Source organism: Felis catus, chromosome B1 (genome assembly GCF_018350175.1).
Source record: "Felis catus isolate Fca126 chromosome B1, F.catus_Fca126_mat1.0, whole genome shotgun sequence".
NCBI classification, from domain to species: Eukaryota; Metazoa; Chordata; class Mammalia; order Carnivora; family Felidae; genus Felis; species Felis catus.
Genome location: NC_058371.1, coordinates 13880067 through 13907054, shown reverse-complemented (window position 1 = coordinate 13907054; position 26988 = coordinate 13880067). Strand labels below are relative to the sequence as shown.

The window sequence follows — 26988 nt, the reverse complement described above, 5'->3', positions numbered from 1 at the left end:
AGAAACCTTAGCACCACGATTGTTCCTTAGAATTATATTTGTAAAATAAAAATAAAAGAGGACTGAATGAACAAAAGTACTGCATTTAGAAGCTACCACGACTCAATTGTCTCACTACGTTTAGCACAGTTAATTCGCCCAGTGAGCCTTGTTCAGAATTCTAAGGATTTCTTAAGGGTTGTAATCGACAATTTCTAAAGAGATGACGTGATATATTTCTCTGGATAGTTTATAAAACTGAAATAGTGGACGATGGTGTATGGAGACTGGAGGATCATCACAAAGGCTTAAAAGCCATGATTTTAAGGTACCTCCCTCTTCTTGCAAACGCAGTCCCGTCGCGCTCCCCTGAGCCCCGTGTCTTTAAGTATTTAAAAGATACATACCAAGAAGCTTTACTTGGAAAAATGGAAATAAGAATTCCTTATAATTTAGGGTTTTTTTTGGGGGGGGGGTAGAGAGGGTACTATTCAAGAAATAATAAAGAAGACAGGTGACTACTGTTTACGTCACGCTTTGGACAAGGTCTGAGTCAAGAGCTGGCCTTGTTTCCAAAAGGAAACATTCGTATGAACTCCCAGGGCAGCTGGCCGGCTGGGGACTCAGCTTTCCTCCAGGGAACCTAACTCATCCTGCGACATCTGCTGACTGTTCCTTAGGTAGGGGGCTTCTCCACAAGGCTTGAAAGAAGTGACTTTACTTCCATGGAGATACAGCTGTTCCACAGGCACACAAAAACCGAACCCAGGGCATTCTAGGGTCACCTGGGGAACTGCAGTCCCTCGCAGAGGAGGGGACTTTCAGAACAGTGTTTTTTTTTGAAACTGTGGACCACAGTCTTTTGCAAACTGTGGAATTACCGAAGTGAGTTTCAACCAGCACTCGTATAACTGGGAAACACAATAAAATAGAGCGAAAACAAAAAACAAAAAACGAAGAAAACCAGGTGTGTTTCACACAACGAGGATAAGCATTATTTTGGGAACCAGATTTCAGATGTGTGTGTGGGTGGGTGTGCGGATTCCGACATAATGCAGATTTCTCTCTGCGGTCATACAGGATACTTGCAAACTCTTAACAGCCACAGAATTTCTGAAGCCGTATGTACATGACATTCTTTCAAATGCCTGGAACTGACAGGATCCCAGACAGTTCATTCCAAGGTTGTCCTAAAATCTTCTCACAGATCTGAACCACGGAGCACCTTGACCAACGTTACAAAGTAAACAGGTGAAGAAGCTAAACTTTGAATAGAGGTTTAGGCGAGCCGAGGAACGTTGATGCAGGCAGAGGAGGGATTTCTTGGCCAAATCCCAGGAACCAGCACGAGGCTCGAGGAGCATCTCTGAATCCACACTTTCTCGGTATGATGCTTTTTGAGTCCTGTGAAACTTAATTAGCCTATTTTCATTTTCAGCATACTAACAGGTCAGGCTGTAGTAAAATAAAACGTGTCTACAATAAGCCTTTTTCTCTTTAGTCTAATTTCTTGGGTCTGTAAAAAAAGTTCTCTACATGTGTGGGTCGTTAAGTGCATCGGGCCTTTTTTACAGAAACCATCTACTTTAAGAGACAGGCTAGGGGCGCCTGGGTGGCGCAGTCGGTTAAGCGTCCGACTTCAGCCAGGTCACGATCTCGCAGTCCGTGAGTTCGAGCCCCGCGTCGGGCTCTGGGCTGATGGCTCGGAGCCTGGAGCCTGTTTCCGATTCTGTGTCTCCCTCTCTCTCTGCCCCTCCCCCGTTCATGCTCTGTCTCTCTCTGTCCCAAAAATAAATAAACGTTGAAGAGACAGGCTACATTTCAATCTGCATAGACTAAAAATAAACACTCTTAATTTCTGTGCAGTTACTCGATCAGTTCACATGTGTGTTATCAGTAGACGAAAAATTACATAATTGTTTACTTAATTGCAATTTCCCTCACCTACTGTTTTAATTACTTCGGGTGTGGGGACATATTAGTTACCAGCTTGCAGCTTCTTGGAACGTGGAGAGCTTTGTATTAAAAGGCTCCGTACAGGGGCGCCTGGGTGGCGCAGTCGGTTAAGCGTCCGACTTCATCCAGGTCACGATCTCGCGGTCCGTGAGTTCGAGCCCCGCGTCAGGCTCTGGGCTGATGGCTCGGAGCCTGGAGCCTGCTTCCGATTCTGTGTCTCCCTCTCTCTCTGCCCCTCCCCCGTTCATGCTCTGTCTCTCTCTGTCCCAAAAATAAATAAACGTTGAAAAAAAAAAATTTAAAAGGCTCCGTACAGGTGTGGGGCCAAGGGTCTTTGTTATTACTATGAAAATCCAACGTCTTATAGAATTCCTCAGTCTCCCCAAGAAGGAAGAGAAACGTCATAGGGTATTGTTGTTAAAATAAAACAGAAGATGAGAACACAGAGAGCAAAAAAAACCCCGAAGGAAGTGTTAGCCCTGGTGAATGGCTACACGTGAAATAGTAGCATACGCATAAAAATAAACAAATATATATTTTGTTATGTATAAATCGACCATAGCTTCTTTCTGGGCTTGCAGAGAAACTAGCCATGTGAGGATGAACATAATTGATGCCAAAGCAGAATACAAATACATGAGATAAGAAGAAACAAGGGGGAAGAAAAGCTTGGGAACTGCTTAAAGGAAGACGATATATTTGACAAAAAAAGGTATCCTGATCCGGTTGCTTTGAGATATGAAGTATTATGACATTTTGCAAAAAGCCAGAGAATTCCAAGTGTCAAAACATATATACACGCGCACACACATATCAAAATAATAGACAGGGATATACAATATAGATATAGACAGGATAGACAGGTATATAATCTTATATTATATATAATATAAATCTACACATGTATGTATACATTTTCCTCGGAGTTCATATGGAAAAATGAAATAAAACATTCTCAAACCTCTTAAATTCCGTTTTTAATTCAGAACAAAACGCTCTGAAAGTCTGTTAGCCAAAGGGCAAACTTTTTTTTTTTTTTAATGTATATTTATTTTTGGAGAGAGAGAAAGACAGAGAGACAGAATGCAAGCTGGGGAGGGGCAGAGAGAGAGGGAGCCACACAATCCGAAGCAGACTCCAAGCTCTGAGCTGTCAGCACAGAGCCCGACGCGGGGCTCGAACTTACGAACAGTAAGATCAGGACCTGAGCTGAAGTTGGACGCTTAACCGACTGAGCCACCCAGGTGCCCCCAAAGTGCAAACTTTTGAAGGTTTACAGAAAGGGCAAGCAGAGAAAGGTCAATAAATTCTAATCCTTTAACGTATTTTGTATTTGAAAGCTTTTATAACGAAATTAATATAGTACTCTATACTATAACTCCATAAGCTAGTTGAATGAAAACAAAGCTTAATATGCCCAAGATAATATAAGAGACGATATATTGAATTATAGCCTCTCTACAGACTGAAAGTAAAACCAAATACACAACTGCAGGAGGGAAAGCCAGAAATGCCCAGCCATCAAATCGGAAGGCAGAAAATCGTATTATTCCTATAATAAAAACGTGAACTTCCAATCTTTCAAGTGAATGCCTAAAAACCCCTGATTAAAAGATGACGTTATATTTCAAAATCGTTTCCCTCTCGGGGCGCCTGGGTGGCTCGGTCGGTTCAGCGTCCGACTTCAGCTCAGGTCACGATCTCGCGGTCCGTGAGTTGGAGCCCCGCGTCGGGCTCTGTGCGGACGGCTCGGAGCCTGGAGCCCGTTTCGGATTCTGCGTCTCCCTCTCTCTCTGCCCCTCCCCCACTCGTGCTCCGTCTCTGTCTCAAAAATAAATAAACGCTAAAAAAAACATTCAAACGTTTCCCTCTCCCAGATATAACTGGATGCGACATGGATACAAACGCATTTATGGGAAAGAGGTATGAAAAGAAACGCACACGACACGTAGCTCTTTCTCTTACCGTTGTCGCCAGAAGGTAACGACACAGTGTTTGTTGGCGCGGCCTCAGAATTCACTTTTCCATTCTCAAATGTGTCGTTTTCGGGCTGCTGCAGCTGCCAGTTGAGGCCAAAGAGATGCATCGCTGGGGGTAAAGAATGCGAGTTGTTGAAAAGTCTTGTTTTTAGCTAGGACGGCACATGGTGAGCATGTTTACGACAGGATTCGTACGCAACGTTAACATCTCCGTGTTCCGAAATACCAAAGATGATTGTGTTGCAACAATTAGAAAATAAACGGCTCCTAACACAGTCGCAGTTTAGGTATCACTGCAGCACAATATTGGTACCAGAAAACTCTGGGGAATGAATCTCTATGTGCTCTGCTTTGTCCGAGTTCCACTCCTCACCATCGCGGAGGTCAGGGGTAAAGTGCTCTGCAGTGACATCTGCTAAACTTGCCTGACCTCAGGCCATTTGCACATGTCGAAACCTTCGTTGCAACATCCTTATATTCTCAAGAAACATGACGCTACTCATTTGGGCTAAGGTAAAAAGTAACTACTGGTCTCACCGATAAATTTGCTGGCCTACGAAATGATCAGAATGGATTTAGATGCACAAAACAGAGTAACACTGGACTATTCTAAATTTAAGACGAGTTTATGACATTCTATTAAAAAATGGCACGGATGACGTAACATGTTATGTGTCAGGTAAGTTCACGTAGAGTTTCTGATGTGGGTATGATAAGCTTGCAGATTTATGAAAATTTTGTAAATGTGTTTACTGATTTTCTTTATTTAAAATATTTAGAAAGTAGACGACTATACGACTTTCTAATTATAAATTTATAAAAGTAAAAGAATTTGAAAAATTTTATTTTTAATATATTTGAAATATTCAGAACAATCACTGTAATAATACTGACTGCTAGCACTCAACTAAATATTCACTTGTGTTCCACAGAATACAGTTTCAGAATTAATCCCCAAGGTGGCTAAATATCCACAGGGAGACACAGTTGTAGTCACGATACGTATTGGTATTTACGAGAGAGGTGAAGAAAGACATAGTGTTTAAGAAGTATTGTTAGACACAGCATGATAAGTACCACTGTCAAAAGGCAAGACCTTATTAAATATGCAACATATGTAGTAACACAATTAAACTGGCACAGTGGGAAGAAGAGGGGTTTAGATGTTAGATTTTGGTTTAATCCTCAACTTGGGATTAAATGATGTAATACTGTTAATACTAGTTTTACTTAGAAAATGAGGTTGGTCCTTAATAGATACGAACTTTCTAGATCGTACAGGTCTATGGGGGCATATGATGGACAGTTAGTTAATACATAGCAGGACAGCTCCTAGTACATAAGTATTTCATTTATTTATTCTGTACTCTACTGAACTATATGAAGTCACCTGACCAGACCATGGAAGCTCTCAACATATAGTCCCTTCTGTCTGTAATGCTCACCATCCACTGTAAAATATCCATTCATCATTCAGATGGTAGGCACCAACGATGTGGGGAAGCCGTCTCTGACTGGGCCAACCAAATGTCAAGACCATTTTCATTTACTTTTGTATCTCATGTACCTTATACGTAGGAAGTCTTAATAAGTGTCTGTCAAGTTCATGAAATCTATGTTCTGAGGTTTCAAAATCAAGAAAACAGTTGTGGATGAAAACACAGCAATTTAAAGGAAAAGTTAATAATATAAAAGAAGTAAATGGATAAGAGTAGGGTGTTATATTATTAGTGAGTGATTAATGACTGGATTAGCATAACAGTATACGAAAAGTATATAGTATATAATAGTATATGAAAATAGTATATGAAAGTCCCCTAGTACCATACACAATTAAAATTAAAAGATTCAACAGTTTGATTTGAAAAGATTTCAACACTCTACAAGTTTCGCCATCTTTCATTAACAATACCTGAAATACAATCATAATAAGTGATTGTATAATAATATACAAACATAATAATACAATAATACGTTATATTATTATAATATATAATCATTATATCATATATATCATATATAATATATGATCATATATATCTATATATATCAATATATATATCAATATATATCATATATAATATATAATAATATATATCAATAATATATATCAATATATATATCAATATATATCATATATAATATATAATAATATATATCAATTATATATATCAATCAATATATATATCAATATATATCTATATATATCAATATATATATCAATCAATATATATATCAATATATATCTATATATATCAATATATATCATATATATGATAATAATATATATATCAATTATATGTATCAATCAATATATATATCAATATATATCAATATATATCAATATATATCAATCAATATATATCAATCAATATATATCAATATATACCATATATAATATATGATAATAATATATATCAATATATATATCAATATATATCAATATATATATCAATATATATCATATATATGATAATAATATACAAACATAACCCTAATAAGAAACACAGCAAAGAGATACACACAGAGCTACATCTACCCTGTATATCTGTAAAGTGTATATACTCCCCTCTCGAATTATAATCTGCCAGCAACTCCTTTCAAACTCTGGTTTTTCAAGGATTAAGATATACGTTATAGAATCCTTGAATTCAAAAACTGTCAACTTGTAAGGAAGTATAGCTTCACATGTCATTTTGCATTAAATTGCTTAGTATTTGAGCAGCAAAATGTCAGGAGCTTTCTAAACATTTATCGCTTCGTACGTTTTTCAAGGTTTCAGATATTTCAGCAATTTTTGAATGAAATAATGGGAACCGGTCCTGCATACAGGAGAAGGTTTGACAGACGTACTTTGGCATGCCAATGATAAATATTCCGAAAGGGTCAAAGTTTCTCCACAAAATAATTTATCATCATCGTGGGCTTTTATGTAACATAAAAAGTCTCCCAGGATGATAGATTTGCTTATATTATTGGTTTTAATAGACTTTGAAGTCAAGAGAGAGAGAGAGACTCGAGAGAGAATCAACGGAAACTGCACAATGTCAAATATTAGAAAGTGATCTTATGTGTGTGTTTGGAGAGTGATTTTATTTTATTTTGGTTTTTTTTTTTGCAATTTTTTTGTTTTATTTTTTTAGGCAATAGCTTTCTCATATATATTTTTCTTACAGAAAATCTCAATAAAATGAAATTCCATTTCTACTTAAGATGTTGTATAATGAGAACCCTACCCAGTAATATTACATCTTTTAACATCGCATTGAAAACAGAGACCAACAAGTTGTTTGGTCTTGGGGTATTATGTACTTTGAAAATCTTGGGCGTTTGGTATTGAGTGATGCTCTTGACGCTCATTACGTGTAACTTGAGATTTTTATACAAATACAGGGTGTTAGTCAGACTGACTCCAAAAATGACAGAGGCAAAGACAGAGGCAGCAAACTCATAAAAGTCAAAAATGCGATAGAAACTACTGAGCACTGGTGCAATAAAACTCTGTGGGAAGTCTTGGCAGACAAAGGCAGGGAAAATCGGTGAAATAAACTACATATGCAAATAAAGGCGGATGAGCTAATCCTTCAATGCCTGAGCTGGAAAGCACGTTTGAAGCCATGGGAAGGCGTCTGGTGCCACTACTCATGAAGGGTAAAATCAATCCTTGATTTATGCATGAGCCGGTGGGGGGGCAGGGGGTTGTCCAGAAGTGGCTGGGAGCTAGCTCTGTGCTCTTGTGAGCCCCTCACCCCCGGGGCAGAGAGCTTAGGTGGGCAAGCCTGCACACAGTGTTCCTTGTGTTAGTGTTAGATCTCTTTTTAAAGAAAACATTCACTGGACATTTACTATGTGTCAAATGTGTGTTACTGCCTCACCTGTTTTATCTCCCTGAATCTTCACAAAGACCCCACTTAATACTATTTTTTTTTTCATTTTAAATCTGAGAAAATTGAGGCTTTTAAAAATATTTTTCAGAGAGAGAGAGAGAGAGCGAAAGAGAGAGAGAGAGAGAGATAGAAGGGTAGGGGCAGACAGAGAGGGAGAGGGAGAGGGAGAGGGAGAGGGAGAGGGAGAGAGAGAGAGAGAGAGAGAGAGAATCCCAAGCAGGCTCCACACTGTCAGTGCAGAGCCTGGTGCAGGGCTCGATCTCACGAACAGAACTGTGAGATCATGACCTGAGCAGAAATCAAGAGTCTGATGCTTAACCAACTGAACCACCCAGCCACTCCGAAAACTGAGGCTTTTTGAGAGTTTTAGGTTTCAAGCAGGTCAACAGTGGACGTTGCCCTTAAACCCAGACCTGGAGGACAGGCATTCCACAACATGCCTGTCCTCTCTTCTACCGGGGGGCAGTGGAATGTGAAAATCCACGCAGAAGGAGGTGAAATGTGACTTTTGTGGGGGCCGCAGGCTAGACACTGTTTTCTACTAGATCTGGAAAACTGAAGGCAGAGATAGTATCTGACGGCGGAGGATGGGCAAAGATATTAATAAGGAACATTTGTGTATTCCAGGTACAGTTCTTCTGTCTGAGTACTTTTCCACTGTACTATATTCTCTTTTTGAGGAGAATAATTTATAGTAATAGGATAATGATGGAATTAACAATGGGCTATTGCGGTTAACTCTATGAGTCTGAAAAACAGCGATTTAAAAACTACATGTAAACGCTACATGTGTGTATTTCAAAGTTACAGAAAGAGCATTCATGTAGCTTTAATCTTAAAAAATTCGTTTCTGATATCTTGTTTCACAGTTTTATATTGCTATTTCCATGTATTTCTGGGCAGTTTTAATGAGGGGCGGGGGCTGGATTCATATCTAAAATGTTACTCAAGGAAGAATGGAATTTGTGAATGGCAGCAGTAACTATATGTCTGCTCGAGTGTGTTTTTTTATATTTTAAAATACTTTGATGTCTATTATCTTCTAATAATGTACTGCCTGACGGGGGTCATTATCCCTGTTGTGAGTGAAACACAGGCAGAGAGAGGGTTAGTGACTTACCCAATGTTTTTTCAAAAGTTAGTGTAGAAAGACATCTCATGATACGAGATCTCTTGACCCAATTTCAGGACTTCTCTTCCTATACTGTGCTGTTTTCCTTCTGAATTGTTCTGAATTACAACTGAGCATTCACATTAAAGAAATTAAAAAGAAGTTTTAACACAAATTATTAACTTATTTTTTGACAGTACATATGATCAGAAGCTGTCCATTTGTCGAAATTGGCTTCTAAATACAAGATGTTTACCCACTGAAAATGGTAGCATTTTGGTGTCTTTTTTTTTCAACGTTTTTTATTTATTTTTGGGACAGAGAGAGACAGAGCGTGAACGGGGGAGGGGCAGAGAGAGAGGGAGACACAGAATCGGAAACAGGCTCCAGGCTCCGAGCCATCGGCCCAGAGCCCGACGCGGGGCTCGAACCCCCGGACCACGAGATCGTGACCTGGCTGAAGTCGGACGCTCAACTGACTGTGCCACCCAGGCGCCCCAAATGGTAGCATTTTAAAATCATTTGTTCGCTGTTTGTCTGGAATCAGAATGTATTTTCTTTGTATTAAACATCTTGGAAATTATGGTTAAGTCCCCAGTTGGTCTACAAATGTCTGTCCTTATATCCAATAGAAATAAATATACACACAGCACCAAAACACATGAACAAGAATGTTCTCAGAAGCACTGTTTGTAATAGCCACAAACTGGAAACCCAGATGTCTGCCAGTAGGAAAGAGGAAAAACAAATTATAGTGTAGTCATACAAGGGATTCTATAGACCAATGTAAATGAATAAGGCATTGCCAGATGCAACGGTATGGATAAATCTCACAAGCACAGTATTGAGCAAGAGAATCCATTCACAAAAACAAACAAACAAACAAAACCCATGGATATTGTGTAAGTCAATGCGTATGAAGTTCAGAAGCAGATAAAATTAACTGGTAGGAACAAAAGTCACCAGAATGATTACCTCTAGGGAGGCGGGGCTAGGTAATGACTGGCAAGAGGCCATAGGGTACTTCTGGAATGCCAGAAGTATTTTCTTTTTGTATCTGGGTGGGGGTTCCACTGGTATGTTCGCTTATGATCTGTATACTTTTCTAAATGAATATTACACTTAAATTAAAATTTTTATTCTGGGGCGCCTGGGTGGCTCAGTTGGTTGAGCGTCTGACTTTGGCTCAAGGTCACAATCTCATGGTCCGTGAGTTCAAGCCCCACATCGGGCTCTGTGCTGACAGCGCAGAGCCTGGAGCCTGCTTTGGATTCCATGTCTCCCTCTCTCCCTACCCCTCCTGTAGTCACATTCTGTCTCTGTCTCAAAAATAAACAAACATTAAAAAAATTAAAATTTTTATTTAAAAGCAGTCCATCTAACACAGAGCAAAAGTAACGAATGTATTTCAGTTCCCCACACCCTCCCTGCGGGGGCTTGTCTCTCTGAGGCTCCTAGGTGTTCATTTAGGAAAGATACCAATGTAGAAGGGGAAGTGACTCCATCAGAGGAATTGGAGGGAAGAGCAAGGAAAGGCTTCTTTAGTGCAAATCTTGGGTGTCAGAAGGAAAGCAATTTGATCAAACAAATTCATGTGCTGGGTTAATGACTGTCAGCTCATGGCCATCCCAGACTGATTTGTAGTTTAAAACCATTGTGACTTGTCTCGGGGAGGATGGGGAGAAATTAGACCCTTGTGCACAGTTGTTGAGATTGTGAAATGGTTCAACTGCTCTGGAAAGCACTATGGTAGTTCCTAAAAAAAAAAAAAAATGAAAACTGGAACAACTGTATGATCCAGGATCCCACTCGTGGGTTATACAACTCAAAAGAACTGAAAGGAGGGACTCAAAGAGATATGTGCACGTTCATGTTCACAGCAGCCCAGAGGCAGAAACATCCCAACGTCCATCGACAGAACAACGGATAAAGAACACGTAGTAGATACGCACAATGGAATATTACTCAGTCTTAAAAAGGAAGGAAATCTTGCCACGTGGTATAACATGGATGGACCTTGAGGACGTTACGTTCAGTGAAATAAGCCAGTCACAAGAAGACAAATACTGTTTGATTTCACCTATAAGGGGTATCTAAAGTAGTCGAATTTATATGGTGGTCACCAGGGGCGAGGGGTAAGGGAAAATGGGGAGTTGTGGGTTAAAAGGTGGAGAGAGTAAATTCCGTAAGATGTCGAAACGCTGGAGATCTGTGGCACAGCAATGTGGATACGGCACAGAGCCCATGAACTGGCCAGACTGCTTGTCTACCACTTAAATCACGCCCTTAATTTCCCTGCTTCCGTGCCTTTGTTCCTATCGTTCCTGGCTTCTGGGATGCCACCCCCAAGTTGTGTCTGATGAGCTCTCGACCGATACCCGGAGGTCTAGTTGACATGATTATTTCTTCATGAAGCCTTCCTGGAATTGAGAACTATTCTGCACTACCATAACACTTTGTAGTATTTAACCTGAAACATCTCACTTTGTATTTGAATAGATTTTTTACTTTCTGCAGTGTGAGGCGTGGGGAGTTGCAAGAGAACACGAATCTTTGCAGCTAGGGGGTAAAACATGCACTCTGAGGGGAAAAAGAGAGATGAGTGTAGGAAGAAAGGGAATAAATGATAGGATTTTAGCTCTGAAAAACTAAGAGACGATCGTTAAGGGAAAAGTTTAATACATAATTCAGTTTTTTCAATATTGTGCTTCAAGTGGATCTTAGAGGCCTGGATCTCTGTGGCTGAACTGGTCCCTGAGAAACAGGGGTGACTAACAGAGCCTCTGAGACTGCTAACCGTAAGAAGAAGCCTTGGGGGCACTGAGTCTAATTCCTCCCTTTTTCTCAGGGCAGGAGAATCTAGATTTCCGAGATGACGCCCAGTCTTTTAAAATTAGTTGTAATATCTAATAACATTTGCCAGCCTCAAACGCAGTGAGCATATTTTTAACAACATCACCCAAGTCGATCATAAAAAAAAAAAAACAAAACTATCATGATCATCAACTCTAGGAGTAACTCACATGGGTGGTAAGCCACCAATCACCAGAGCAACCTATGTTACTAACAGCCAAATAGTCCACTTCAGACTGTATCGTTTTAGGTTGCCTCACGGTGTTCTTAGATTACAACCAATCTGAAGATGTTTAAAGTGAAATCTTTCTTCTATGATTTAAAAAAATCCATTCTATAATCTCTCAGTTTTTCTTCTGTAGGCTTTCCCAACTCATGGTAAGACCAAAAAGAAACAACCCTCACTGATCGAAATAGTTTTGAGACAGTATTCTAGTAAAGGATTATCAGCGAGATTTTACAACGACATTTTCTTTCAGACTCAAAGGCCATTTGAGTGAAAGAAATTACAGCATACGTTCCTGCTACCTTTCAAGGCTGATGGAGGTGAAAGGAATCCGCGTTATTATAGCTATTTTACCTCTTCCCCATAGAAAAAAAAGGGCATGCCATTGTTTTTACCCAGTATATGTTGGTTTGATACGTAAAAGCCAGCATGTGGCATACTCGAAACCAAAATGTGTCATTAAAGGAAATTATACGCCACCCAGCAGCAAGTTCGGCGCCATTTTTAGTTCCAAGTTGCGAGAAAAGGTGCCAAATTTTTGATCTTGTCTCTGGGGACCATGCCACGCAAGTTGTTATCACAGCTACTATTATTTCTACTGGCATGACTGTGTTCTCGGATACTGCCAAACACGGATGGGAAGGAGGGGTGGCGACAGCTGGTGACACGGTCCAGCAATCTGCCAGAACCATGGAGCAAATTATAGGGGATGTTGTGAAGCGAACACAGAAGCAGGCACCCTTGCCATCGGAAAGCTGAACGTAGCTTTATGCCACCAGAACCCTGACGAGTAACATTCTGAGGCTTTGGCAACTTAGAGGGTAGTTCTTAGCGCGCCTGCCGTTACTGGCTAAGTGCTGTTTAATATTACAAGATCAAACAAACATTATCACAAAGACAGAAAATAAAATATGAGGTAATACGAGAACCAGAAAATATCATCTTGAGAAGGTCTGCAATTCAGTTTTGTTGACGCTTCCAAAGCCTTGCAAGTTCACTTGCAAGCTAAGGTCTTGAAGTTCCCCTTTCTTGTAACTGACCTCACATCTACCGCGGTGTGTTTTCCCCGAAATAATCTTTCTGAGGAAGATTCGTTAAGAACATGTTAGGGGCGCCTGGGTGGCTCCGTCGGTGAAGCGACCGACTTCGGCTCGGGTCATGATCTCGCCGTCCGTGAGTTCGAGCCCCGCGTCGGGCTCTGCGCTGACAGCTCAGAGCCTGGAGCCTGCTTCAGATTCTGTGTCTCCCTGTCTCTCTGACCCTCCCCCGTTCCTGCTCTGTCTCTCCCTGTGTCAAAAATAAACAAATGTTAAAAAAAATAATAAAAAACAAAACAAACATGTTAACAGAGGTGGCAAGAAAAGAAAGTCAGAATTTGACCTTCTATAGCGAAGGGCACAGTTTTCAACATATTGCCTGTGGCGCCTCGTGGAGTCTTTGTTTATATTAAAAGAGAGCTGGGTCCCGTCTCGATTCTGGCTCCAACTACCTGTGGGACCTCGGCAAGTCACTGGGCTTCTCTGAGGGTCATATCTCCCGTTTATATAAATATCGCACGGAACGATCTTTAAGGTCTCTTCCAGATTTAAGTTCTTTGGTCCGTCAATATGTTTTAAAATAGGAATATTTAGACTACATCATTGAGTATGGGCAAAAACATCAGGCATCAGTAAGATATCAACATATCAGAATACTAATGCTGTCCTTTTTTTTTTTAATTTTGAAAATAAAATGGCAGAGGCCAAACTACCACGTCACGCACACAATTCCCTCGGTATCTTGGGCTTTGAAGGCAACATTTCCTCATTTTTTGTTTCAATTTCATGAATACATACATACACATGATGCGCATGTGCAGTGATTAGATTTTATGGAACAAAATCAGAAAAATCCTCTTTAAGGTAATGATTTGATGTGATACATGCTTACAGGATACAGCCCGGTTTTCAATGTGAAATGAAAGCATCTCATGTAAAGATGTAGTTTGTAACTTGGACCCCTACTGGTCTGAACTGTCATTAGGAATACATAGTTTTCCATAAATTAGCTTTTGTTTTGGATTTCCTGCTGTGTTCATATACATGTTGAGGGAGTGTGTTAGGCAATATTTTGGCATTTGAATCCATTATTATTTGTTATTAGCTTTCTAAGTCTAATATTATTCCAACAGTCTGTATCCTGCCTCCCAAACATGGTTGTATTTATTTATCTCACTATTTATCTATCTATCTATCCATCTACCCATCCCAAATATGGTCACTCAAAATCAGTATTTTTGGAAAACTTTCATATTAATACGTATTCAAGCTGTCATGAAGGAGAAGGGTATTATCCCAACCATAGGATATTTTGATATTCAAAGGAGCTAATAACACTTGAGTAGGAAGTTCCTCGGAGTATTAGAAGATAACATGCTAAAATCATAGATTTTATGTAAACTAACAATTTTCCGGGAGGGAGGGGGAAAGAGAAAAGGAATGGCTGCTGACATATGTCCATTCTGGGTGTTTCTCCTTTCTATTCTGTTTTTGGCATTAGGTTGCCAATGTTAAGGTAGAATCACTTGGGTGATGAAAATGTCTTGATGAGATACTGATTCAGTTACGTAGATTTGCCAGAATATTTGACTCCTGTTCTCTTAAAAATTAAGTGTATATTAAAAATTTCACTTCTAATTTCATTGCTTTTTTTTTTCTTTCCTAACTGTGTCGACTCAGTGTGACACATTGAAGGTGCCATTGAGGGGACAGTTACTCTAGCCGTCCACTGACGGCCAATGACGAGGCTGACCGGGCTTATGAGAATCCAGCTGTTGTGTCTGTCACCAAGGGAATTAAATCAGGACTTCGAAAACAGACTGTTTTCCTAATGTTTCCTTCATTTTCTCTCATGTCCAGGCTCTGTTTTCTGAATGAAAGAAGCATTCAGTCTCCGAGCTCGTGGAGAGAACAACGTGTTCGCCATTAAGATTAGGTGTCCAAAGGGGCCAGTCATTATCAATCGACTGGATAATCTTTGAGGAAACAGTTGTCAGCATTAAGGAGTATGGCTAGAGGACCAATTTCAAGAGCATTCAAGATACACAATGAAATCATTTACATGATGTATGGACCATTCCCTGCATGCCAATATACTGACCTTGCTCTTCTCATGAAATGTACGTAACAGAGGATTCATCAGCGACAGCTGTTAGCAGCGTTGCCATTGAAACCTCATGGATCTACTCATTATTCAAAAGCCAGTTTTCATCTGGATTCCTTTCTTCTGTAATAGCGTTAAGAGCTGTATCTTACTTTTTTGTAACCAGTATGTATGCATGTTAATAATCTACTTAAACAGAGAATCTTTTTGGCTTGTTTTGACTATTTGGCAAAGGGAGGAGAACAGACCTGAAAATTACAATTCTTTGGAAGTGTAAGACACTTTAATCCTCTTTATTAAAAGACCCGACTATTAAGGACATGGAGATTCCTAGAGGAAAACTGGTTTATTAAAATATAGCAAAGAGCAGGGGCACCTGGGTGGCTCAGATGGTTAAGTGTCCAACTTTGGCTCAGGTCATGATCTCCCAGTCCGTGGGTTCAAGCCCCGCGTTGGGCTCTGTGCTGACAGCTCGGAGCCTGGGGCCTGCTTCAGATTCTGTGTCTCCCTCTCTCTCTGCCCCTCCCCTGCTGTCTCTGTCTCTCCCTCTCTCAAAAATAAATAAAAACATTAAAAACATTTAAAAAGCATACGGCAAAATCCAGAGAAACATCCTCCCCAAAATAGGCCATTTCTCCCAAAGAGGGAAAATATGATCTGTGAGTGTGTGTGTGCACATGTGCGCATGTGTGTGCATGCATGGTTGTTGAGTGGCAAGTTGCAACAAGATCAACGACCCTTCGGGAATCTGGGCACAACCAGCTCAGGTAGTTTGGTGTTTATCCACGGTTCATCAACAAAAATGTGGTCACCATCGTCTGCCTCATCAATTCTGACGAGTGACGTGCAATCTACTTGACCACTTCAGGCACCTGGTACATGACAGTAACTTTGACCGATCGTATCAGTCTTCCTTGACCGTCTCACGTCATCACACAGGTGGGAACAGATCCTCGGAAGCCAGTGTTCCAGATGCTTCCCCATTAACCTGGGCTGACTTGGAGGGCAGGTTTCCTTACTTACGAACTTATCTTGATGATTACTGATGGATATTTATGAAGCATTTGTGGACATTTACACCAAAGTGAAACACAAAGGAAGTTGTCATCTCTGATCAGGACACCGGCTCACACTGTCAACCCGCCTTTGTCTCTGGTGGTCTCACACTCCTTTCCTAAAAATAAGTGGCCCACTTTCCTGCTTTAACCATGCATTGCTTCTCTCTCTGTGATTCTTTTCTAAGATTATAAAGAATTTCTCAGAAGAAGTGAAAAGCATCTAAAAATATCTTGACTCTAAAAATAGGGAAGAATGGTAGAATTTGTAATTATCTGAAATGACTGAAATAATACGGTTAGGTTTTATGTACAAATGCCGTGTACCTCACATAGGCTCACTAACCACATCACGCAGTTAGGTTGTTAAACTACAAACGTAGTTAGTGAAAAGATTAAGGATCTGGAATGAAATTAAAAGGCACAATCAATGGGGGTGCCTGGGTGGCTCAGTCGGTTAAGCATCCGACTTTGGCTCAGGTAACGATCTCGTGGTTCGTGGATTTGAGCCTCGGGTCGGGCTCTGTGCTGACAGCTCAGAGCCTGGAGTCTGTTTCGGATTCTGTGTCTCCCTCCCTCTCTGCCCCTCCCCCCCCACACTCTGTCTCTCTCTCAAAAATAAATAAACATTAACACATTTTTTTTTTAAAAAGACACAATCAATGAAGGGGACCTACAGCATTTTCAGTCTCCTCAGCAATGATTCCTATACGTTTTTTAAAAATGTGCCCATCGCCTTTATGATATAATTGTGAACCATCTATGCCTTTTTATCTTAAAACTAAATATTTTTACACTTACATACTTATTTCCTCCGTGGGATTATTAGCTTAAAAATTTAAATACATTTATTTTCAGAGAACACGTTATAGCATCACCTTAAAGGAAAAATCAGTATCTCCTGATACAAATAGAAGACAATAAGAATAAATGGACTAAACCGTAAACGATGTTATTAAAATCTATGCAGAAATGATAGGCAGCAAAAGTGTTCTTTTTCGTGAAAGAAGGATTACAGATACGTGTCATGACACGCGAACATCTGCCGACAGCTTCCTCGTCACAGAATCAGATGCGATGGGGTAAGAACACAAAAGGGAATACATTCCTCATTTTGTAATTCGGTCTTATTTATTCTTTCCTGTCCATGTACCGCCTTTGAATTCTTAAATCCTTGTGAGGAACAATACCTTGCGAAATGGTGGGGAAAAGTCCCAGATTCAAGATCAAAAGACCCGGATTTCAAATACACACTGTCTTTACCACAGGGCAAGCCACTGATTCTCTGGGCCTGTGACTTCTCCTTCTAAAAAGTGTGGATATGGAATAGAAGAGAAACCCCAGAACTAGACCCACAAACGTATGGCCAACTCATCTTTGACAAAGCAGGAAAGAACATCCAATGGAAAAAAGACAGTCTCTTTAACAAATGGTGCTGGGAGAACTGGACAGCAACATGCAGAAGGTTGAAACTAGACCACTTTCTCACACCATTCACAAAAATAAACTCAAAATGGATAAAGGACCTGAATGTGAGACAAGAAACCATCAAAACCCTAGAGGAGAAAGCAGGAAAAGACCTTTCTGACCTCAGCCGTAGCAATCTCTTACTCGACACATCCCTAAAGGTAAGGGAATTAAAAGCAAAAATGAATTACTGGGAACTTATGAAGATAAAAAGCTTCTGCACAGCAAAGGAAACAACAAACAAAACCAAAAGGCAACCAACGGAATGAGAAAAGATATTTGCAAATGACATATCGGACAAAGGGCTAGTATCCAAAATCTATAAAGAGCTCACCAAACTCCACACCCGAAAAACAAATAACCCAGTGAAGAAATGGGCAGAAAACATGAATAGACACTTCTCTAAAGAAGACATCCGGATGGCCAACAGGCACATGAAAAGATGCTCAACGTCGCTCCTTATCAGGGAAATACAAATCAAAACCACACTCAGATATCACCTCACGCCAGTCAGAGTGGCCAAAATGAACAAATCAGGAGACTAGAGATGCTGGAGAGGATGTGGAGAAACGGGAACCCTCTTGCACTGCTGGTGGGAATGCAAACTGGTGCAGCCACTCTGGAAAACAGTGTGGAGGTTCCTCAGAAAATTAAAAATAGACCTACCCTATGACCCAGCAATAGCACTGCTAGGAATTTACCCAAGGGATACAGGAGTACTGATGCATAGGGGCACGTGTACCCCAATGTTTATAGCAGCACTCTCCACAATAGCCAAATTATGGAAAGAGCCTAAATGTCCATCAACTGATGAATGGATAAAGAAATTGTGGTTTAGGGGCGCCTGGGTGGCGCAATCGGTTAAACATCCGACTTCAGCCAGGTCACGATCTCGCGGTCCGTGAGTTCGAGCCCCGCGTCGGGCTCTGGGCTGATGGCTCAGAGCCTGGAGCCTGTTTCCGATTCTGTGTCTCCCTCTCTCTCTGCCCCGCCCCCGTTCATGCTCTGTCTCTCTCTGTCCCCAAAAAAATAAACACTGAAAAAAAAATTAAAAAAAAAAAGAAATTGTGGTTTATATACACAATGGAGTACTACATGGCAATGAGAAAGAACGAAATATGGCCCTTTGTAGCAACGTGGATGGAACTGGAGAGTGTGACGCTAAGTGAAATAAGCCATACAGAGAAAGACAGATACCATATGGTTTCACTCTTATGTGGATCCTGAGAAACTTAACAGAAACCCATGGGGGAGGGGAAGGAAAAAAAAAAGAGGTTAGAGTGGGAGAGAGCCAAAGCATAAGAGCCTCTTAAAAACTGAGAACAAACTGAGGGTTCTTGGGGGGTGGGAGGGAGGGGTGGGTGGGTGATGGGTATTGAGGAGGGCACCTTTTGGGATGAGCACTGGGTGTTGTATGGAAACCAATTTGACAATAAATTTCATATATTGAAAAAAACATTAAAAAAAAAGTGTGGATAATTATATTGGATTTACTATGTTGCTATAAGGAACAATGATAGCAGCTAAAGCTAATTGAGCACTTACATTTTATCAGGCACATTCATTGTTTTATTAAAGGTCTCCAAGAGCTGTACTCTTACTAATCCTACCTACACTGATGAGGAAATTCAAGTTTATGGAGGGTAGTTCCCTGCTCAAGACTCCACAGCTAGTAAGTGACAGAGGTAGGATACAAAACTCAAATCTTCCTGCTTTGAGGGTCTACACTTAAAAACAGCATTCTGAAAGTATGTTGTAATGGGATAATGCAAATCATCGTGGTAAAGATTACGTCTCACTCATCTTTGTGAATTTAGTGTTTCGGAGAGAAATTCAATAATTGCTACACTTAGTGGAAATAAATTGACTGTGCTACTTGGTAATAATTATGAGGAAATGCCCATAAAAAACAAATTCCACTATGAAAGAGTACTTGCATCATTTTTTTCCCCCACAATGAAGGAACCCGTATTCTAGAACCACATGCAGTGACCTTCAAGGTCATCTTGGATATCCTTCTGTAGTCCTGGGAAATGTAGGGAAGTACCTGGAAGGTGTTCTCTGCTTTAGGGGCAGAAGGCCTATTACAAGTGACGAAAGAGCTCCCTAGTGAAGGCAGATGGAAAGATCAGTCTGTGGGTCAAGTATTAGGGAGAAAAGACGATTCCAGGATGGAGCCGGCCAATGTTACGTCACCTTCCCGACGAAGACCGCTGGGAAAAGAGGACTAAGTTCCGTCTTTGGAAACCTGAACAAGTTACTAGTGATGGAATCCACCAGGTAAAGGACAGACTGGGAGTTCTTATCTTTCAAAACCCTGAATTTTCTCTCAAAAACCATCTGAGGAGTATACAGAAGTGGGTCTAGATTCAAAGAGAATTGTTCCTTGATTCCGTTTGTTATGTACTTAAAATGCACAATGGGACGGGTCTTAAAGTAATGTCTTTTAGGTCCAACTCAGTAATAGTAATTGGACAGGCTGACCTCTATGGTTATTAGAAGCAGAGCAACATGATTTTCATTTCCTAACAATGTTTGAAATATAGGAAACGTATGCGTTAAATTTCTTCAAAAGAGATTAATAGAGTACTCAGGGATGTTGAGAAAGAACTCACAAATAACATCTCTTTTAACAGTGTTAAAACTGTCTCCTGGGCAAGCAAAACTCTCAAAGTATGTGTATTTGTTATCTAAAATTAAGGGGATGGGGTGCCTGGGTGGCTCAGTCGGTTGAGTCTGACTTCGGCTTAGGTCCAAATCATGGCATGGGTTCAAGCTCCTCATCGGGCTCTGTGCTGACAGCTCAGAGCCTGGACCCTGTTTCGGATTCTGTCTCTCTCTCTCTCTCTCTCTCTCTCTCTCTCTCTCTGCCCCTCCCCAACTCATGCTCTGTCTCTCTCAAAAATAAACATTAAAAAAATAATAAAAAAATAAAACACAAAATAAAATTAAGGGGGGGGGGAAACAAACATAAACAGACCATAGATTTTTGTGGCAATTTTTTTAATTAAAAAATTTTTTTTAGTGTTTTTATTTTATTTTTGAGAGAGAGAGGGAGGGAGGCAGAGGGAGCATGCATGTGAGCAGGAGGGGAGCAGAGAGAGAGGGAGACACCGAATCTCAAGAATCAGCACAGAGCCTGATGCGGGGCTCGAACTCATGAGCCAGAGCCGTGAGATCATGACCTGAGCAGAAGTCAGATGCTTCACTGACTGAGCCACCCAGGTGCCCCCTTGTGGCAATTTTAAATCAAGTTGCCCCAACCTTCCAAGGTTAACATTTCTTTCCCCCTTCTAGATGGTTACCTACAAGATGGGTTCCTAGCTACACTAAGTCAACAACGAAAACAAATGTGTATCATCCCTTTTTGTCTGCAGACATGTCTCGATTTTATCTTTATTATATCACAATATATTGCTTTTAATCTTCCTGAAAAATGATTCTTTGGGCTACATTTCGGTTATGTAGTAACACTTCAGATTTGCCCTTACGTCAGCTTATGTCCAAACACACAATCCTACTTATTATTCAGGCTTTTGCAGGAAAACCTTTCTCTAATGCTCAGACTCAGGAAGTTCGGCCTTTGATGCGGTCTCTCGTCTCCTACGTTTCTCCTTTTTAAATAGTCCTCACGATGCTAATTAAGTGCTCAGTGTTTGCATGCCCGGGGATGTCATCTCTAAGAGGGCAAGGACCGTGTGACCTCGTTCGCCTCTGTACCTGTCACAGTGTCGCAATAAATAAATATTGAATGAGTGATGGATGGATGAGCGAACGGTCACTTCCTTTTCTGGTGTTACATTACAAAGTTCTAACAGAGAAAGCGTGGCACCTTAATTTTAAGGAAGAAAGGCGAGGTGTGAGGAGTTGATTGACATTCTGAGGGTACGCAGAGACAATAAATTGAGAGCCTATACGTATTTGAGTTTTATTTTACCCATTATACTATAGGACGAGACCTTTGTTTGAATACAGATTCAATAAAATGTAAAGGTTTTATGATGAATTCCTTCCTCTAACTCCTAGCAATCTATCAAGTTTTTTAAAAAATCATTTATGTGCCAGTTACTTTTCCTTTCACCCCTCTGTGTTTAGATATTTCTCCCAGAACACACGGCGCTCAGTACCACTAATGTAAAAGCAAATGACATCTGCAACACCAATTAAATATTTATGCCATGTAGCACTGAAGTGGTAAATATTGTATTACGCTTTCCACTTGTCATTAGTCAGGAGATGTTGCTACATTCTGCAAAAATGATAGCCTAAAACAGAGAAAACAGCACCGTATTTCACAGAGAAGATATTTATGTCTGGCAGAAACTGGAGTTTAGCTGACTTGAAAGGTATTTCTTTTTTTTTTTTTAATTAAAAAAAAATTTTTTTTCAACGTTTTTTATTTATTTTTGGGACAGAGAGAGACAGAGCATGAACGGGGGAGGGGCAGAGAGAGAGGGAGACACAGAATCGGAAACAGGCTCCAGGCTCCGAGCCATCAGCCCAGAGCCTGACGCGGGGCTCGAACCCACGGACCGCGAGATCGTGACCTGGCTGAAGTCGGACGCTTAACCGACTGCGCCACCCAGGCGCCCCAAGGTATTTCTTACTGTTGTCGTCCTTGGGTGTGTTTCAAGTCAAGGAGATCTTTATATTTGAATGGGAAAAACGGTCCGTTTACATAGAGTATTTCTCGTGGATTATTTACCTTCGCTGACCTCGTATCAAGCTGAGAGTAAGAGACATTATTCCGGGGGGAGGAGGGAAGGAGTGCATTTCCTATATTTGTATTAATTTCTTGAAATTGGTTGTGATTCCTTTTTTACGCGTAGTAATAAATATCAGGAGAAACTCAACACTGGGCGTCTTTAAGTTGTGCTAGTAAAAAGCAGCAAAAAACTTGTAATGTCCACAAGAGGAGCGTGCAGTATACCTCCCTTGCTTGCTTTGGACTCCATTCAGAAGCTACTGACGCAATTATACAGAGGTGACTATAAAGGAACTGAATTTTAAGTGACCTCTCAGCCTCTGCTAGGCTTCTACAGGATATGTGGACATAGAAAACTAGTATTCTCTATCCATTTCTACAGTTCACAGCGAAAGTCAGGACAGAGAACAAATATGACAAAATAGCTGAACTTTCTGTGGACGGACACACACACACACACACACACACACACACACACACACACTTCACCCACAAAGGTGCTGTTCTCAATAAGGAAAAATTACAACGATCTCGAACGGGTCCTTAGTGGATTTTCTCCTTTTTGGATTTATAGACTCACTGCAGAGTGCTGATAGTAATATGCTTTATCCTATGACCATTTTCCTCCTCTTCTAGAGGTGAACTCTTTCGTTCTGATCCTGCGTTCACCACTGAATCAGGTTTAAATCTGTCCTTCAGGGGCGCCTGGGTGGCGCAGTCGGTTAAGCGTCCGACTTCAGCCAGGTCACGATCTCGCGGTCCGTGAGTTCGAGCCCCGTGTCGGGCTCTGGGCTGATGGCTCGGAGCCTGGAGCCTGTTTCCGATTCTGTGTCTCCCTCTCTCTCTGCCCCTCCCCCGTTCATGCTCTGTCTCTCTCTGTCCCAAAAATAAATACATGTTAAAAAATAAAAATAAATCTGTCCTTCATTTCGCGTATCCAAGGATGATATAAAATATTGATATATTGATTTAAAAATTTTAGGTTAAAAGCTTCAAGCCTCTAAAATATAGGCAATCTTTTTTTTTCTCCAATGTGATGAAATCACATTAGTATTATTAAAAAGGTAGCATTCCACCCCAGACAAAACGCATTTTGCAAAATGTAGTGCAACCAGGAGTTGAGGGAAGAAGGCGTAGTGAGAAATGGTACGTAATACGTTGCTTGGCTGTGTTCTATCACCTAAGAAAACAGCAGTTTTATTACGAAGACATGTCCAAAAAGAAAAAAAAAGGTCACAACACATTTTATTTTGCCATGTATATTTAAATGGTTGATTTTTCATGAAGCACAAAGCGCTGGCATATTTTTCCTCCTGACCCTGAGCTGCATATATATAGCTGGTACCATAATCAATTTCAAGGTACACAGAGAGGTAAAAATGTTCATAAAATGCAAATCGACACAGAAGTAGGACAGATAACTGCCACAGCATCGTGACTGCAATGAACCTAAATCTGACAGGTTATGTTTTGCTAGATCTAGGGAATGCTTATGTTGTTAAACAGCCTTTTTAGCAGCCATGTGACAACATCTATTTTAGGAATCGGTTGGTAGCAGCTGTTCAAAGGAAATAAATAACTACACATGTATTTTTTAAACGAAAAGGAATATCGAAAATGCAATGTAGTTCTTCGTTTAGCAGCATACGTGAGGAGTCCAGAAGAAAAACCATGCCGGGCTATTTCTTGTTATTAGGAAATGAGTTAACAAATCAGTGCCTTAAAACTTAAGATCTTTGCAGGGGGGTAAAAAAAACATGGGGGTTTTGGAGGGAAATGGGATGCAACTATTAAACGGAACAGGGTTTCGTTTTTAGAGGTGATGGAAACGTTCTGAAATTGAGGGTGTTGAAGGTTGCAAATCGTGCAAATATATTAAACACCAAGTGAACTGCACACTTTCAATGGGTAAACTGTACAGTATGTGAATTATACCTCAATAAAGCTGTTATTGAAAAAAAAATGCTGTCAAATGAATTACTGGTTGGAATAAACAGAGCCAAAAATTGATAATATATGCCAGTGCAATATAACTTGGTAAGATTTTTGTCTTCTCTCATTTTCCTTAAATTTAAAGAACGTGGGGGCGCCTGGGTGGCGCAGTCGGTTAAGCGTCCGACTTCAGCCAGGTCACGATCTCGTGGTCCGTGAGTTCGAGCCCCGCGTCGGGCTCTGGGCTGATGGCTCGGAGCCTGGAGCCTGTTTCCGATTCTGTGTCTCCCTCTCTCTCTGCCCCTCCCCTGTTCATGCTCTGTCTCTCTCTGTCCCAAAAGTAAATAAACGTTGAAAAAAAAATTAAAAAAAAAAAAAGAACGTGTACAGACACTTTTAGTGCTACTCTACTTGGGAAATTATTTGAATTTTCAGACTCTGTCTAAAGTATACGGAAATGTCAATGAGGTTAAATTAAATGCCCATGATGGTGTCATTGGAAGTCTGACTTGAATCTGCTGTAGTTTTAAATAATGTTGATGTAATTATTCCAACATTTATTTGGACTAAATAATGTTCCAATAATGTTTTTGATTTATGACAAGATTTCTAGCATTTTCTACTGTGTGTAGCATCAAGATTTTGGGTTAGCTAGGGGCGCCTGGGTGGCTCAGTCGGGTTGGGCATCCGACCTTGGCTCAGGTCACGATCTCGCGGTTTGTGAGTTCAAGCCCCGCGTTGGGCTCTGTGCTGACAGCTCAGAGCCTGGAGCCTGCTTCAGATTCCGCGTCTCCTCCTCTCTCTGCCCTTCCTCTCTCTGCCCAGAGCTTGTGCTCTGTCTCTTGCTGTCTCTCAATAATAAACGTTAAAAAAAAAAAATTAAACAAAGTTTTGGGTTAGCTCCCACCCAGGAAAAAGAGCCTTCTGTGAGTAAAGAATAATCAAGCCTCCTCACTCATTTATAACTGAACAGAAGCAAAGCCACAGTAACAAAGAGACCATTCCTTTTTTTTAATCCATTCTGTGGTGAACAACTGTTGGATATTTGCCCCTCTTTATAATTTTAGAGCAGGAAAAGGAAGGAGAATGGGTAAATTCAGGCCCAGAAAAAGGGGGGCAGGTATTTTTTTGATAAGTCAGTATCACAAAGTATTACCACTGAGCTGCACCATTTGTGGTCTGTAGAATTTTCATTGTGTAAAGACACATCAATGTAAAGATTAAAGCATTATAGAGGACTGTAACTGGGAACTCGGTCATCTAAAGAAAATCATGTGACTCCGCTGAGAAGAATTTCCATGGGTACATGCCTGGACGTTTGACTTTTAAAATTGCAATATGGGGGTGCCCAGGTGGCTCAGTTGGTTAAGCGTCTGACTTCAGCTCAGGTCACGATCTTGTGGTTCGTGAGTTTGGGCCCCCGCATAGAGTTTGGTGCTGACAGCTCAGAGCCTGGAGCCTGCTTCGCATGCTGTGTCTCCCTCTCTCTGCCCTCCTCCGCTTGCGCCCTGTCTCTGTCTCTCAAAAATGAATACACATTAAGAAAATTAAATCGCGCTATGATCAATCGTGGCACATCCAGTCTATTACATATCAGCTATAGCTTCTCAATTCTACTCACTCCTCTATCCCAACAGGGCTTCATGCCCTCCCGTCTACACTAGTGTTCTAACAGGAGGCGTCTACACTTGTGCTGTCAATATGGCGGCCACTAGCCACGTGTGGCTGTTTGAGTTTAAACTAATCAACAACAAAATTTAAACCCAAATTCTGTAGTTCACTAGCCACATTTCAAGTGCTCAATAGCCGCGTGTGTCTAGTGGCTACTGAATTGGACGGGGCAGAAAGAGGCTGTTTCCATTATCAGATGTAACATTTGACAGAGCTGGCCTTGAGCCGCCTACTCAAGGTGTGGTCTACGGGCCACAGCGGCATCGCCTGGGAGCCTGTTTGAGGCACACACCTCTTATTCTCGCTTCGGATCTCCTGAGTCATAATATGCATTTTCACAGGATCCCCACGTGATTCCTAGGTGCACGGAAGTTTGAGAAGCACAAGTCTGTCTTCAGATTACATGTTCTGGAACGCCACCGAAGCAACCTTACTTTGAGAAAACAGCAACATAGATGATTCTTTTTCATTGCTATGTTTTGGTATCTGCAATTCCTTCCCTATTTTCAGTTCTTCAAAAACCTCAGGGAGGGGAGTATAATATAGGGGGGTCCTTGACACTTGCCAGTCCAGCTTCCGTCATTGACCGGCTGTGTGACTCTAGGTGAGACGTCTCCCTACGTGGTAGATTCTTTTTGTTAAAGGGCTGATAGATTTTTCCTGTTAACTTCATACTGTTGTTGTGAAAATTCAATCAGGCAACTCATATGCCGCTGCAGACGCCATGTCCGGCACCCCGTGAGGGCGTCACATGTACCACTGTGGGTATGTCACGTTTCTTCCTTCCCATGCTTTGGATGACATCTCCTCAAGGTGATCTCCCGCTAACCATTTTGTCATCGAGACTAGTGAACCAAATTCTTCCTCATCTTTTGGCCATCACCTGCTGGATTGAGTCTTTCCCCAACTTCTTCAGCCAGCGACAGGTGTTCTCCTTGTCTTCTTTTCTTTTCTTCTCTTTTCTTTTCTTGCTGTTGTTCCTAAGGCTCAAACTGCTGTGGAAGTATGTACCGTTCGAAGTGTGCT

General features: G+C 40.9%; 1 protein-coding gene across 13 annotated transcripts in view; it reads right to left on the bottom strand.

Moving 5' to 3' along the window:
* The window catches only part of TENM3 (teneurin transmembrane protein 3), a 1304603-nt gene that overhangs the window by 139131 nt on the left and 1138484 nt on the right, over positions 1-26988 (bottom strand). For all 13 annotated transcript variants that reach the window (XM_045056763.1, XM_045056767.1, XM_023252313.2 and 10 more), the window contains one exon: positions 3901-4023. In XM_045056763.1, coding sequence (XP_044912698.1) covers positions 3901-4023 — 123 coding nt within the window. The remainder of the gene's footprint in view (positions 1-3900; positions 4024-26988) is intronic.